The sequence below is a fragment of the Phyllostomus discolor genome, chromosome 1, assembly GCF_004126475.2.
Source record: "Phyllostomus discolor isolate MPI-MPIP mPhyDis1 chromosome 1, mPhyDis1.pri.v3, whole genome shotgun sequence".
NCBI lineage: Eukaryota > Metazoa > Chordata > Mammalia > Chiroptera > Phyllostomidae > Phyllostomus > Phyllostomus discolor.
Window position 1 is genome coordinate 101,624,630 of NC_040903.2, and position 15,081 is coordinate 101,639,710.

Genomic DNA, 15,081 nt, shown 5'->3' on the forward strand with positions numbered 1-15,081 from the left:
ATCATTCATAAATAGCTCCTAAGTTAAACAAATAAATGTCACTTAATTGTCATTTTAATAACAAACAATTCTTCATGGACTTAGCAATCCAACCATTTGAATTCAAGGATTCACCAGTGACACCTCTCTTCTTGTTCTAAGCTGAATTGTGACCCTTCTCCCCCTTCTCTCCTGCAATTTATATGTTCAAGCCCTAAAGTCCAGCACCTCAGAATCTGACCATGTTTGCAGATAGGTTTTTAAAGAGATAATTAAGTTGCAATGAGGTTATTAGGGCAGGCTTTACACCTTGATCTCAGACTACTAGCCTCTAGAACTGTGAGATATTTAATTTGTTGTTTAAGCCACCTAATTTATGGGACCTTGTTATGGCAGCTCTAGCAAATTAATACCTTCTTAACATCAATTATAATTTGACAGTTCAAACTTCTGTGCATGTGGTGGTGATAATGGTGCTAAATGACTCCAACACAATCAATCAGAAAGATATTTTGGTAAACTAAACCTTTAAATTCATCTCTACAGAGTTTTTAAATATATTGGAGCTTTGTAAAAATTAGAAATTATCTGCCAACATATAATTTACACATGGATTTAAAATTGTACTGTTATAAAAAAAGTAGTAAGTTTACTGTAATACATTAATGCTTAAATGATATATGTGATACTTGTATTCTAGAAATAAATCCCTTTAATTTCAGAAAATACAAACAATTATTTGTTCTCTGAAGTAAATTAACCTTGTCCCTTAAACATCAAGTATAACTGCATGTTTACAGGGAGCTCCCTGTAGTGTACATGTCCATTTTGTTTCTCTTTTGACCAAAATTCAGTTATAAACTTAGTTATAATCAGTAAGAGTAAAGAGTAACTCAGTATTCTTAATTAATTAAAATCCTTTTCCCAAATCACTGCACAATGTTGTGAAGAGCCTTAATATACATATTAGGTATATGTGTATAAGTATAAACTCCACGGGTTACTTAATGCCTAGCTTAATATTATCATCTAAACATCCAAGATGCTTTTATCCTAAAATAGACAATAAATTCTAGTTTTCAGCTAGAATCAAATACAAAATACAGCAGAATAAAACCCATAAAATAAAATAAAACAAATAAGAGAGAGAGGTCACGTTAAATATTTAAACGCGAACTTTTGTCACCATCATGAAGACAAAGTCCATTCACTTTATATAGAGTGTTTTTGCCTTCAGTTATAAAACTTATATTCCTTATGTTCCTTGGAAGTATCATCTGCTAGAAAGTCAGGGATATCAATTCAAAGAATAAAAATGCCATTTTCTTTCCCAACATATGCACTAATAAGATTGGCTATTTATATTGCTTATTTGGCTGATAAGTGTGTTTAAGATATATCCTAGGTAAACATTATTGGATTACACACACACTCACACTAAAATTGAACTATTTTTACATATTTACTTTCCTAACAATAAGCAACAGCTTAAGCTTTCCATATTCAAGGATTCACCAGTGACATTTAAGTATTCATTTATTCAATTATTCTTTCATCCTTCAAATGTTTACTGAACAATTTTCTTGTGAAAGTCCCTCACTGGGTAATTTTGGAACATAAAATGAAATAATGTATATGAAAGCCGCTAGCATAGTAAATGTGAGCTGAATGAGACCAAACGTTTGCTAGAGGAGCAAAGATCTAGCCTGACTGATACAGAGAATGTTGTTAAGACCATCAGTTAAACAGCTGCATAGCAAAGGCATGAGTAAGATCGGTAAGAAAGGAGAGGCTTCTTCCTGCCAAAAATAAAGATTTCAAGGAAATGAGGTAGGATTTTAACGAGTGGATTATGGAGATGGTTATACAGCAACTACTAAGGCATTAGCAAAAGTCGAGATGGAAAGAAGGCAGAGAGAGTTCTGGGGAAATGCCATAGTTGAGTTAGGCTAGAGTACAAGACTTGAGTAGGGTGGATTTGACTATTCTTCTGGAAACAGAAGCTTTGCTAACCTACTCTTTTTAGCAGTGATATGTCCTCCCCATCACAGTCCACCCTCATATAAAAGGACTTATTAACTCAAGGACAGAAGGAAGGAAAAATGTTGGTGTGCAACTTCATGTTACTAGTAGTACTGAGTACATGCCGAGTTTTTATTTATCTTTGTATTATATTCACATATATGTTCAAATATTTTTCCATTGGTTTAAAAAAAGAGGGAGGAGGACGTATCTGAGAGCATATAATACATGACAATGAAATATAAAGGCATTTATGGACTGTAATGGGGACTGAATAGAATTTATGAATCCCTGAAAGTGAAGGTAGCTAGAAACTTCAAGTACCAAAACATTTCTGAGTTAATTTCTATATGGAAACAAACAATAATATTCAAGGAGTACTGTATTTTGCCATGTATAATGGGCTCCCGTATGTAATGTGAACCCAACATTTTTGGACAGTTTAAATAAAATATCTTTCATTTTAAATTTTTAATTCAATTATTTATTTATTTATGTTTGGATACTTGTTTTTCATATTATTATGGAATTTTATAATTTATTTTTGAATATATTATGGTACAAAAATTTTTATGTAACAAGTAATTACAAAACACAGGAATAGATACAAAGCAATCCAGGCACTACCCATGCATAATGTGCATCCTTATTTTCCTTCAAAAATTTGGGCAAAAAACTGCACATACACATGGAAAAATACATTACTTATCTTTAAATCCTTATTTTTTTCCCCGTTAACATACTGTATGATCCAACAAATTCTGTAAATACTTTACAGTAAAAAAAGGGCCTCAACTTGAAATTTCCACATCTCTGAGTGTTTTCCACTTCTCCTGCTGTATTATCATGTAACTATCAGTGTCATTCTCAATAATGTACCTGGAAGATATCTAAATCTAATAAATGCATAATTTAGAAATAAAATATATACCCTTTCTGCATTAGAGACTGTTGTCCCAATGCTGCCTTTCTCATCTCTCGTAAGATTCATGTGAACATCTATAGTCCCTAACTAGAATAACTGTAGGTACTAATAATTAGTATATCTATGAGTAAACTAATTGAATTTCCTGGTAAGATCATATTTCTAATAAGGCCAAAGCCATACAGGGTGGGGCAAAAGTAGATTTACAGTTGTGTGTGTGGAAAATAATACAATAATAAATAATACAGGAATAAACTGTTTTGCATACTCACAACTGTGCTACTTTCGCCCCATCTTGTCTCATCAATCAGTCAACATTTTTTTTGCAAAACAAACTAATTTCTTGGTTATAGATATAGACCCTTGTCAATTACAGAGCAGCTTCATGCCATTGATTCTAAGATTAACTGGACTACAGGTAGAGAAGGTTTTAGATATATCCATCATTCACCCTAGGGGAAAAGATTCATTCCAAATCCTGGGGATGATGGGTCAGTAGTAGTACCATGTAGGTATATAAACAAAGAGAGGTACTTTTCATTGTTATACTACTAATATAATAACTACTCTGGTGGTAAGAGGACCATGGAAACTCTGGTGTTTTATTTCTGCTAGTACTAAATATCTGAGTGTTTGGGGCTATATAACATTCTGGGGACTCATTTGACTCATCCATAAAATAAAAAGACTTGGTTTGGATAAACTTTAAAGTTCCTTTTGGTCCTCAATTTAGTTGATTCTATTTTTTTACTTCTGGTTAATTCCCTTATCTGTTGAGTCTTCTGTAGCACTTTGAACTTTTATTTTTATTGTAACTTTTAACTTTGCATATATATTTCAATTAAACTTTAGGTGGAAAAAAAACCTAGCATTTAAAATCACATTACTCCTTGACACTTGAGTAAACAAAGTATGTTTTACAATATCCCTTCTGTTTGTACAACATTTTATTACTTGGAATAAAGATCAGCCATAAGAAGATGGAGGCACAGGTAAATACAGCTGGTTTCCTTGTACAACCACATCAGAAATCACAACTAAACTATGAAACAACTATCAACCAAAACTGTCAGAAAATTGAGCTGTATGGAAGTCTAACAACCAAGGAATTAAAGAAGTCGCATTCATTCAGATGGGTAGGATGGGCGTAGATGCAGAGACGTGGGGACAGGTGGTCCTGCACCCATGTGTGGTGGATGAAAATCAAAAGGATATCTCAGAAGTAATGGAACCCAGCCACACACCAGACCACCCAGCCCAGGTTCCAATGCCTATAAGACAGGTCTGCATAACATCTGAATGTAAAAATAAGCAGGGGTTAGGAGGCAGAGAAACTATGGGATTCTCAGGCATCTCCTCTTAAAGGGTCTGCAATGGACTTAGGACTTACGCAGACTGACTTCCTCTGGGCTGGTGTACTGGGGCAGCAGCTTGAAGGACACTAGTGTCATACAGGGAGAAAGTGAAGTAACTAGCATCAGGGTAAGTGCTGGGCTACAGCTTCCTCCCAGGAAAACACCAGAGGCCAGGCAGTGGCTATTATTCCCTTTCTGAGTCCTCCCCTAAACACAGTCACAGAGTGGGTGGCACCATATCTGAGACTCCAACAACCTGGTTCACATGGGTTGCTCTGCCTAAAGGTTCCCTAAGGCTCCACCCTATCCAACTTACAGGTGCGCTTTTCTACATTAGTCAATGCTACTGACAGAGGGAGTCAAAACAGCTCTACCTAATACATAGAAACAAATACAGGGAGGCTGCCAAAATGAGGAAACAAATAAATATGGCCCAAATGAAAGAACAGAACAAAACTCTAGAAAAAGAACTACATAAAGTGGAAATAAATAATCTATCAGATGCAGAGTTCAAAACACTAGTTAAAAGGATGCTCAAGGAACTAATCATTCAACAGCATAAGACCCAGGCAGAAATGAAGGCTACACTAAGTGAAATAAAGAAAAATTTACAGGGAATCAACGGTGAAGTGGATGAGGCCAAGAATCAGATCAATGATTTGGGACACAAGGAAAAAAAAATTCAATCAGAACATCAAGAAGAAAAAAATCCCCCCCACCCCAAAAAAGAAAAAGGATAGGCTAAGAAGCTTCTGGGACAGCTTCAAATATACCAACATTTACATCATTGGGGTGACAGAAGGAGAAGAGAAACAGCAAGAAAAAGAAAACTTCTCTAATGTGGTGAAGGCAATAGACATACAAGTCCAGGAAACAGAGATTCAAGAACAAGATGTACACAAAGAGAACTACAACAAGATACACCATAATTAAAATGTCAAAGCTTAAAGATAAAGAGAGAATCTTAAAAGCAGCAAGAGAAAGGCAGATAGTTATCCACAAAGACAGTTCCATAAGACTATCAGCTGATTTCTCAAAAGAAACTTTGCAGGCAAAAGGGACTGAAAAAGAAGTATTCCAAGTGATGAAAAGGACCCACATCCAAGATTACTCTATGCAGCAAAGCTATCATTTAGAATTGAAGGGCAGGTAAAGTGCTTCCCAGACAAGGTAAAGCTAAAGGAGTTCATCATCACCAAGCCCATACTGTATGAAATATTAAAGGGATTTATTTAAGAAAAAGATCAAAACTATGAACATTAAAATTGCAATAAATTCACAATTATCAACAACTGAACTGAGAAAAACAAAGAAAACAAGCAGAACAAAAACAATCATAGATATGGAGATTAGACAGTTATCATTTGGGAGAGGGAAAGAGGAGAATGGAGAAAAAGGTGCAGGGATTAAGTACAAAGTGGTAAGTACAAAATAGGCAGGAGGAGGTTAAGAACAGTATAGGAAATTGTGAAGCCAAAGAATTGATATGCATAACCCATGGACATGAACTAAAGGGTGGAGGGTGCCTAGAGGGAATGAAGGGTACTGGGTTGAGGGGGGCAAAGAGGAAAAGTTGGGACAACTGTAATAGCATTACCCATAAAATATATTTTAAAAACATTGGCCATAAAATAATAACCAGATTTAATATTAAGAGAAAAGGTTATTTTACCGTCTGTACTAAGTTCCTCTGTACCAGAATAACTTATTTCACATGATGTTTTTTTCCCTGCATTTTGTTTTTTTTAAGAGTGTTCAACCCCATTTTTGTGGTTTGAACAGGAAGAAAGGTAACAAGTCTAGATAAAAATTACTTTTCAATTGTATAATGATCCTGAATTATAGTAAAATGGGAAACACTAAAAACCACTTTTATATAATTCTTGCGTAAGTTCTACATTTTTGTTTTTACTCACTTAGCAGGAAATATAATGTGTGTTTTCTGAAAGACTAACCAACTTTTTAAAAAATTACAATAAAAAGTTAGAATCCTCCCTGTATCTGTTTCATGAAATTAGAAGATTCATCCCCTTATTCTTTTATCTTCCCTTTCAAGTTTTACCTTCTTCAAGAGTCTCTGAAAGTCATAAGTTTAAAATTAAATTTTATTTGTTGGTCCTTATATTAAGTGATGAATAAATCAATATTAACTGATGCTCATTTCTAATTTTCTTCTAATAATCCTGACCAGTAAGGAGAAACACTGAAAACAGAATAAGAGGTGATAAATTTGATTCATGGGCAAGTACTTAACTTTTTGATCATCAGTTACTTTACTTGGAAAAACATGTTTGCCATGCTTTATTACGTGAAACTCAATTCTCAACAGAATATTAATTCAGGGCTAATTGGGCAGATTCAAAGATAATTTTGAAGAAACCATACACTTGTCTGCAGTCTAACTGGGATACACATCCATAGGAAGGTGGATCAACCCTTCTTCTGTAGGGGACAGGTGGACACACAAAGTTTTAAACAGAGAAACCACTCTGCATATACTGTTAATGTGGTACACAATATAAATCCATAATCTTTTTCATCAGAAGCTAGGTTAAAACACATTTCAAGTTCTTACCTCTGAATAAATTACTATCCAGTGTCTTTAAATATCTTAGCTGTTAGCCCTGGCTGGTGTGGCTCAGTGGATTGAGGGCTGGCCTGAGAACCTAAGGGTCACTGGTTTGATTCCCAGTCAGGGCACATGCCTGGGTTGCAGGCCAGGTCCCAGTAGGGGATGTGTGAGAGGCAACCACACATTGCTGTTTCTCTCCCTCTTTTTCTCCCTCCCTTCCCCTTTCTCTAAAAATAAATTAATAAAATCTTTTAAAAAATCTTAGCTGTTAGGATAATACCTATAAATATAATTAGGTATTACTATGCTAGGAGACAGTTTAAAGAGTGAAGTAGAGCATGGGCTTTGGAAATAGACTTCCTGCATCCAAATCATGGCATAGGCACTTGCTAGCTCCATGACTTTCTGTACAATTCCACTTCTTTATGGTTTGGTTTCTCATTTGTGAAAAGGAAATAATATATTAGCCCCTGCTTGATAGGGTTATTATGGAAATTAAATAAACATACAGTATTTGGTACACTGTAAGCATTCAGTAGTTGTTAGACAATAATTGCCGCCATTATGGACATTTTAATAATTGAGCTATTTAGATACACAGGTATTCTAAATTCAGTCCATGTAAGGCACTTGATCATCACAAGTATATGTGCTAGGGTCTTCATAACTAGGGCCCAAGTGTAAGTTGTTTTTCTTTAATGATGTGCCCCTCAGATTTTTCAAGACTGATATATTTTTTAAAAAATAAGATGAGCCCTGGCTGGTATGGCTCAGTGAATTAAGTGCTGGCCTGTGAACTGAAAGGTCACTGGTTTGATTCCCAGTCAGGGCCCATCCCTGGGGTGAGCACCAGGTTCCCGGTTGGGGGAATGTGAGAGACAACTCTTTCTCTCTTGTACAACTACGTTTGTCTCCCTCCCCTCTCTAAAAAATAAATAAATCTTAAAAAAAGATGAAAAAATCCTACATCATATTTAAGATACTGTGTGTATTTTTATGTTATGACACAATTTCACTTCCAAGAAATATTTTCCTCTCTAAAAGAACTTGTATGTGCATCTATATCAGAGAATGAGAATTACAGAAAATTGGCACTCAGCTGTTTGACAGCTTTGACCTACAAAAACCGCAGTTTCATATGGTTCAACCTACTCTGCTCTCATGCCTTCATTTTTGCATTGGTTCTCAGGCAAATTGGAACTAAACTTAAAAATTCATCAAATTTAACTATGTTATTTGCTTCTTTTTCATCAGATTTCTGATTATTTCAACTTCAAGAGTTTGAGGGTAAGACTGAAGCATTTCTGGAGAAACGTAGTGTATCTATAGTAATAAAACATTCTTTCAACCCATGAAAGGTGCTGGAAATATCAAGTAACATAATGGTCATGCAAATATTTTGTAACCTGAATTCTAAAACTTTTGAATCCACTGACTTTGAAGTCACTACACTAAGTTTCTTCTCATAACTTTGTCTCTTCTTAGACTTCTAAACTATGAATCTCAACATTATAAGTCTTCAAATTCTTCACATAATACTTAGGATAAGATTCAACGCTGACCCTATTTAGTTATTGAGCTTCAACCTTATCCTCACATGCCTCCATGCTGAGATTCCTGCAATTCCCTGGATCTGCTATACCTTTTCACATGTCTCCGTGTCTCTGGCTATACTACACCCTTGGTCTGGAATGCTTATCCACACCAGTCCATGTGAATAAATCCTTTTATTTCAAGATTCAGCTCAAGCATCTCATTAAAATAGCCACTTTGGTTAAAACTCCTTTGGATCAAAATTATCTCTCACCTGAATTACCTTTGCCTCCCAATTAGTGTCCATATCTTTAATTTGTCATTTCTCTAGTTCATCAACATTAGCCTAAATTATAGGTGTCATCACATCACTATGATGTTGCAAAGTACAATTCCCATTTGACTGCAGTGTAAGGCCTAAAATCACTGGCAAAGATTTGGAGACGCTTCATTATTAGGTCTAAGACCAGCTCACAAGGTACAAGAGAAAAGGTATGATGGAAAGGAGGGGGAAAACATTTTATAAACCTACCATTTTCGTTTAAGGGTACTTGGGATGAAGAATTTCCAGAACTATGCAAAGTCATTCCTGTAGTATAAATTAAATTATTAGACAGTTTATAAAATGGTCAGATACTAGATATATAAGTAATTTATTCTGATAAATTCATAAAAGCAATAAAACATTAAGGTACAACATTTTCTTTTACTTATACTCAGAAAAATATGTCTTTTGACAATGGACTTACTATTTTTAATGCCCAGGTTAAGCATATCAACTTGTATTGCAGAATACATTTAAACACATATGTATTATTTCTGACAATAACATTGATATGCCAGATATGAAAAGATCAAACTGAAATGAGTTTAAAAACATTTGTTCAAATGTTAAAAGAAAATAAAATATTCAATAGCAATAAATAATCTTAATAAAAAATAACTGCAGAAAATAAGATTTCTTTCATGGGTTTTATTTTATCTGTGCTTTTCTATGTAATATTATTGCTCTACATCTGATATGTGATTTTTTTTTACATAAACCAAAGCCTTCCTAATGAAAATAGCTTACACTTGATAAGAGATACCATATTAGTGAATATACTTCGAAAAGTGTTTTCTAAGAAAAGATTGAATCCATGTCTTCGTATGCTATTTTTAACACAAAAGGGTGACCTATAGGATGAAATCTTGCCTTTTAACTGGTTAAAAGTTTTTTTAAACCAATTAAATTAAAATTGATGATCGTATAATCTCTGAAAGTTGTGGAAGCCTATATTAATAAAGTAATGTTACTTTCCATAAATATTTATCAATTCTAGTGTAGACTTGGTTTTCTTTTTACTTCACTTCACACACCCCCAATTTTTGCAGGGTAAACAAAATACTACTTTCTTAACTTTGTGAAGTTAGAGTTAAATGATCAAACAAACTTTGGTCTAAGGGAGGGATAATTAGTATTATTTAGTTGAACAAAGGCAGAAGAGGGTTATTCTTATTTCCCTTTTTTGTTTCCCCAGCTGTTTCTTATTTTAAGTAATCTTTCAGAGCTCTGTGCTTTACTGTCTACTCTCCAGAAAGATTGGTTCTATGCATGTCCCTGTAAGATGCATAAAGCAACAGGAAATCTGAACTATTTACCTTATAAGGTAGTATGTGTTTATAAACACACAGTCTCTATACTTATATTATTAACAGACCCCAAGCTGGGAGAATTTGATAAACTTAAATCAACTAGGAATTTCTACCTATAATGACAGCACATTCATAAAATTGTCTGTTTTTAGAGACAGTTCCATTCATGCCAAGCTGAAAGTACCCTAAATAAACCTTTCTTCAAAAAATACAGCATTAGTGGAATCTACTCTCACAGGCTTGTAAGGAAAATCCAAAGGAAGGCCATCCAAAGCCATGTGTTCTCTGTCTGGGTTCTCTTGGTAAAACTGTCATGGCTTTTAATTACCCCCAAGAGAAAGCTGACTAGTGGTCTGTGTCATGAAGCAATCAATCACTCGTTGAATCATTTTTTTGATTTGACTTGGTGCATTTTAAGTAGTCTAAAACTTTATATTCACAAATAGTTTTGGCAATTGGGACATAGAACCAAAAACAGTTTCTTGGTAGATTACATTGTATTGTTCACTTCACTATGAGCACCAGGGACAGGGGGGAAAGAAGGTAAGCTTGTTTATGCTGACCTATAACATGTGCTTGACCAGGGTCTTCAAAAGATGAGAAGTCTGATTCATGTTTCCTCCTTTCAGGACTTCTATTTAAACTTGCAACAGACTTTGAACTAAAGAGGGAAAAGGAAGGTAGGAGGGGGTGTGTCAATGTAAAAAAAATATGGTGAAAATAATAAAATGTCAAAAGAAAAACAAATGTATGAAATGTAGAATTTACAAATATGTAGTCTGGGTAAATTATGTTCTTACTTATTAGGTTTTGTGACTCCTGTCAAAGACTCTGTATCAGATCTTGCCATCTGATGAAATGGTTTTCCTACCAACTCCGCAATGGTCTGTGATGGGGATTCCAGGTTAACAACAACATGAGGATTTTTCCGATGAGGATAGAGAGAGGCCTGACTGAGATCGTGGTATGATTTACTCATCCCTCTAGGCTTTTCCTCCCATGAAGTTTTCTCACTCTTCTCTTTTGCACTTTTTTGCAATGGCTGGTAAAGTGACAGCTCTGAGCAGGACAGCCTCTTCAGAATCTCAGCTTGAACTGACAGAGGTCGAACGGCAAGTTTGTTCAGGGTGCTGCTGGCCAGACTGCCAGTGCTGACTGCTCGTCCCATATTAAATCCTCTAACGGACTCCGCTTGGAGATTCAGGCTCCTAAACGAAGCTCTCTCTACAAGGAAACAGGATTGCTTTACACGATGGAAACACTGCAGAACCTTTATGAGAAGAGTTATTTTAATAAATAAAATACAGCATGCAGTTTTTAATCATTTTGATTGTCAGTATAAAAAGGAGGCTGGAAGGTCTTGCTTTTCATACCATCTCTCCATCCTTGTAGCTTTCTTACATCCAGGGCCTGGTCAGCATTTCCTACTTCCTCTAATGATTCCCTTGGATCCAGTAATGTTTGGGCCTCAGGCTTGCTGACCCCAAATTCCCAATTACAGGTTTCAGTTAGAAATGAGAATGACATTTGACAGAGAAATTTTCCAACCTAGTAGTGTGTCTGCTAAAACACCAGCAAACCAAGGATGGGAGAGGGGGAGATGAACCTTTGACAGGCCAGCATGGTGAGATGATGCCTAAAGGACAAGCTGTGCAGAGCAGTTCTACCCATAGATAAAATTCTACATAATTACATGTTTAAAAGCTTACGGCAGACTGTGGTGATGGTTACACAAATCTGTAAATATACTAAAAACCACTGAACTGTACACTTTAGGTGAGTAAATTATATGGTATGTGAATTTTATCTCAAAACTGTTACCAAAAAAGGCACTCATGGTAAAATATTTCTTTCATTATTCCATTACTGTGCCAACCCCACCATGCAACTTTGTTGACTTTTCGTGATTAAACTGAGGCACACGAGCCACGAGAGGATCAAATATGGTCTTCTCGCTCTTGGTTTCTGTTAATTAACATGATCAAGGAGCTGGGGCCCTCTTCATGTTTAAATCCCTTTCACTCCTAAATACACATCCAAAGTCTTCTTTTAGAGGCTAAATTTAGAGATACCATCTAACAAGTGCTTGGCTATTCTACAGGGTCCAGCACAAATAACACCTCCTTTTTTATTACAAAATCTTTTATTGCAAAATCATAAGAATGTAATTCCGTAACATAACAATATCACACTCAAGCACACCATATGACATTTAGGTGAAATGTTCAAATTAAAACTGTAAAGATTACACCCATATTATTACCATATAAACCATACTCAAGCAGGTGTTACTTCTGCCAGACCCTGTATTTTGTAGAACCAATATGTTATGGAAGTATTTGAACATTTGAGGCTATTAACAAAAGCAATGCATCACAGAATTTTGGCATCAAAATCCTTCCATGTAAATAAAGGACTGGGAGTGTAGAATTTTAAGTGATTTAGTTGTTCATGCATTAGTAATTCACATCACAAGGCACCCCAGTGGCCATGTCCCACCCCTTGTAAAGTACCAACACTGTGTTGCACTTTAAAAAATACAGCTTGACTCTTACGTAAAACAGCTGTGAAATTTCCTTTTAAAAAGAAAATGTCAACTGTTACTGACTTAGATTTTTAGATTGTTTCATTATCTTCATTTCCTAAGAAGATTAATAATCAATACTTCATCTCAGGTGTAGAAAGATAGGAAAACATTAAAGGTATATAAATGATATTCATGCAATACATTAGGATGGAGTTTAAATAAACATGTCTCATTGTCATCAGAGAAAGTCGATGTGCTTCTACATGAAGTAGAAATGGTCACCAAATTAAAACATGATAAAAAACAAAACAACAAAAAAAAGCTTTGGTTTAAAGATTCCCAGAAGGATCTTTAGCTTAAAACACAGAGTTTTCATTAGAGCAGATAGTACTTCTATTTTCTTTTCCTTTGAGAACAGACTAAAGATGCCAAACTGGAGTCTTACAAGGATTCCATTACCAGCAAATACCTTTACAACCAACAGATTCTTCACCTTTAAGGAAAATGTAGACCAAACTTTGGCAGGAATAGAGACAGTTCAATTTAGGATATATCTCTTTGTAAACATCAAGGATTATGCTATTCAAATCTGCTCACAGCTTACTTCTGGGTAAGATTTAAAATACTGCAGAAATTTATGGAATAGAGTCAAAAACCATCCAGTTACCTGGTCTATCCTACTGCTTTTCAACTGGAAAAAAACAACATAGACAGAATGGAGTAAAACATTAGAATGAATGAGCCTACATCCTAATACTGATGTTTCAAATTTGAACTCAAAAGCTTGCTAGTTCCACACTCAGGCGGCACTACACTTCTTAATCTTTGTCTGGGCTACTGTCCAGACAACTGTACTGGGCAACTTTCACTGTTGTGTAATTAATTCCTTTTTATGTCAGCTTAACTGTATGATCTTTTGAGAGGACCTCCAGTTATTTCTGTTATCCCACAGCAGTGAGCATAGTGTCTTATAAGTAGTAAGTACTCAATAAAATTATTATTAATCTCCATTTAATTCCATGCAAATTAGTTCTTTGGAAGCTCATCAATATAGGAAGAGTATTGGATTAGGACTTAAGAGATCAAGATTTCCTCCTTGTTCAACCTCTAACTCTAAGGTTAGGTGAAATGCATCTCTGAACCTGATTCTTCATCAGTAAAATTTTGGACTTACCTGTCTCTAAAGTTCTTCCTAGCATCAAAATTCTATCATGCTAAAGAAGTAACACACATTTGTTAGCCCTTCAACATCCTACAGATGACATCAGTTATTTTCACTTATCTAGTACAAATAGTTTAGTGGGCAGGCAGTTACTTTTAAGCCAATTCTAATGAGAAAATAATTCCTTTGAGGGCTAAACAAAATCTTGGGGAAATGTAGATAATATCTTCTTAAAGCGCTTTCATGGACAAGTTCTAGGATCCACAGCTGTTGTGTTCCTAGGGGCAAACCTGTGAGATGCAGAAAGCATTCCCCCTTCATGGATGAAGAAACTGAGACTCCAAAAAAGTCAGCTATTTTCCTAAGGTCATACTACTACTACTACTACTACTACTAGTAATAGTAGTGGTAAAGTTGACAGTGGTCATGATAACAATGAAATGTATTCAATATTTATAATACGCCAGGCATTTTTCAAGTGTTCTACAGTATGTTCATCTTCAGAACAATCTTCTGATGCAGGTATTGTCATTATGATAATGATTTTACAGATGGGGAACTAACACAGAGAGTTTATACTTAACTCTCTGCCTGCCAAGATTCAAAGCTTTAAGTAATAGAGTGAGGTTTGAACTCTGGCTACTGGTTTTGTTAAGATCTATACTATATTGTTCTTCAGTATAAGAAATATTAAGCAAGAAAGGCTGGTTTCATAGTTTGTCTTCTCTCTTTTTTACTATAGCACACTATACCACAACTATAATGATGTAGCCTTCAGTTGTTCAATTCTGGTTTGTACTGAACAGAATATGAGTCTACAAAGATATACTGGTAGCCCTAGTAAATTTGATATTTTGAGAATATACTTTGAGATATATAAGAGCATACAATTTTTTAAGCAGAGCAAAGCAGGGAAAGAAAAGGAATAATGAGATTATAGCAGTAGTTATCATATTCTAGCATGCATAAACACCATTACAGAGGAAAGCATGTCAAAATACAGATTCCCGGGACCCAAATGCCCAAAGCTTGGGATTCACCATGCTTCAGGTCAATTTCTGGAATCTTCATTTTTAATAAGCATACAGCCCCTACCTTCTTGATTTTGAAAGGCTGGGAAACATCTATTCATAGGTTGCTATCTCCTCATTCTGATCCCATGGGGAATATATTTTTTGTAAGATTTCAGGATGTGAGAAAGTTCAGATAAAGAATTCACAGAGCTCTGTTGCACAAGGTTATGAGTGCTTATTACACTAAAAATTGTAAACAAATTCTTCAGAGTGTTAAACTTGAAATCTATAACAATATACTATGCAGAAATAGACTTTGTGTAACTTTAATTTCCACATGTGATCTTGCAAAGTGACC

At 35.1% G+C, this 15,081-nt stretch overlaps 1 protein-coding gene across 10 annotated transcripts in view; it reads right to left on the minus strand.

The window, feature by feature from the left end:
• PTPN13 (protein tyrosine phosphatase non-receptor type 13) overlaps nt 1–15,081 on the minus strand; it is a 204,391-nt gene that overhangs the window by 58,590 nt on the left and 130,720 nt on the right. For 8 of the 10 annotated variants that reach the window (XM_036026875.1, XM_028505529.2, XM_036026879.1 and 5 more), the window contains 3 exons: nt 10,822–11,245; nt 10,585–10,682; nt 8,919–8,975 (listed from right to left, as the gene is read on the minus strand). The exons of the other annotated variants lie outside the window; for them this stretch is intronic. In XM_036026875.1, the coding sequence (XP_035882768.1) occupies nt 8,919–8,975; nt 10,585–10,682; nt 10,822–11,245 (579 nt within the window). The remainder of the gene's footprint in view (nt 1–8,918; nt 8,976–10,584; nt 10,683–10,821; nt 11,246–15,081) is intronic. 10 annotated transcript variants of the gene reach the window in all.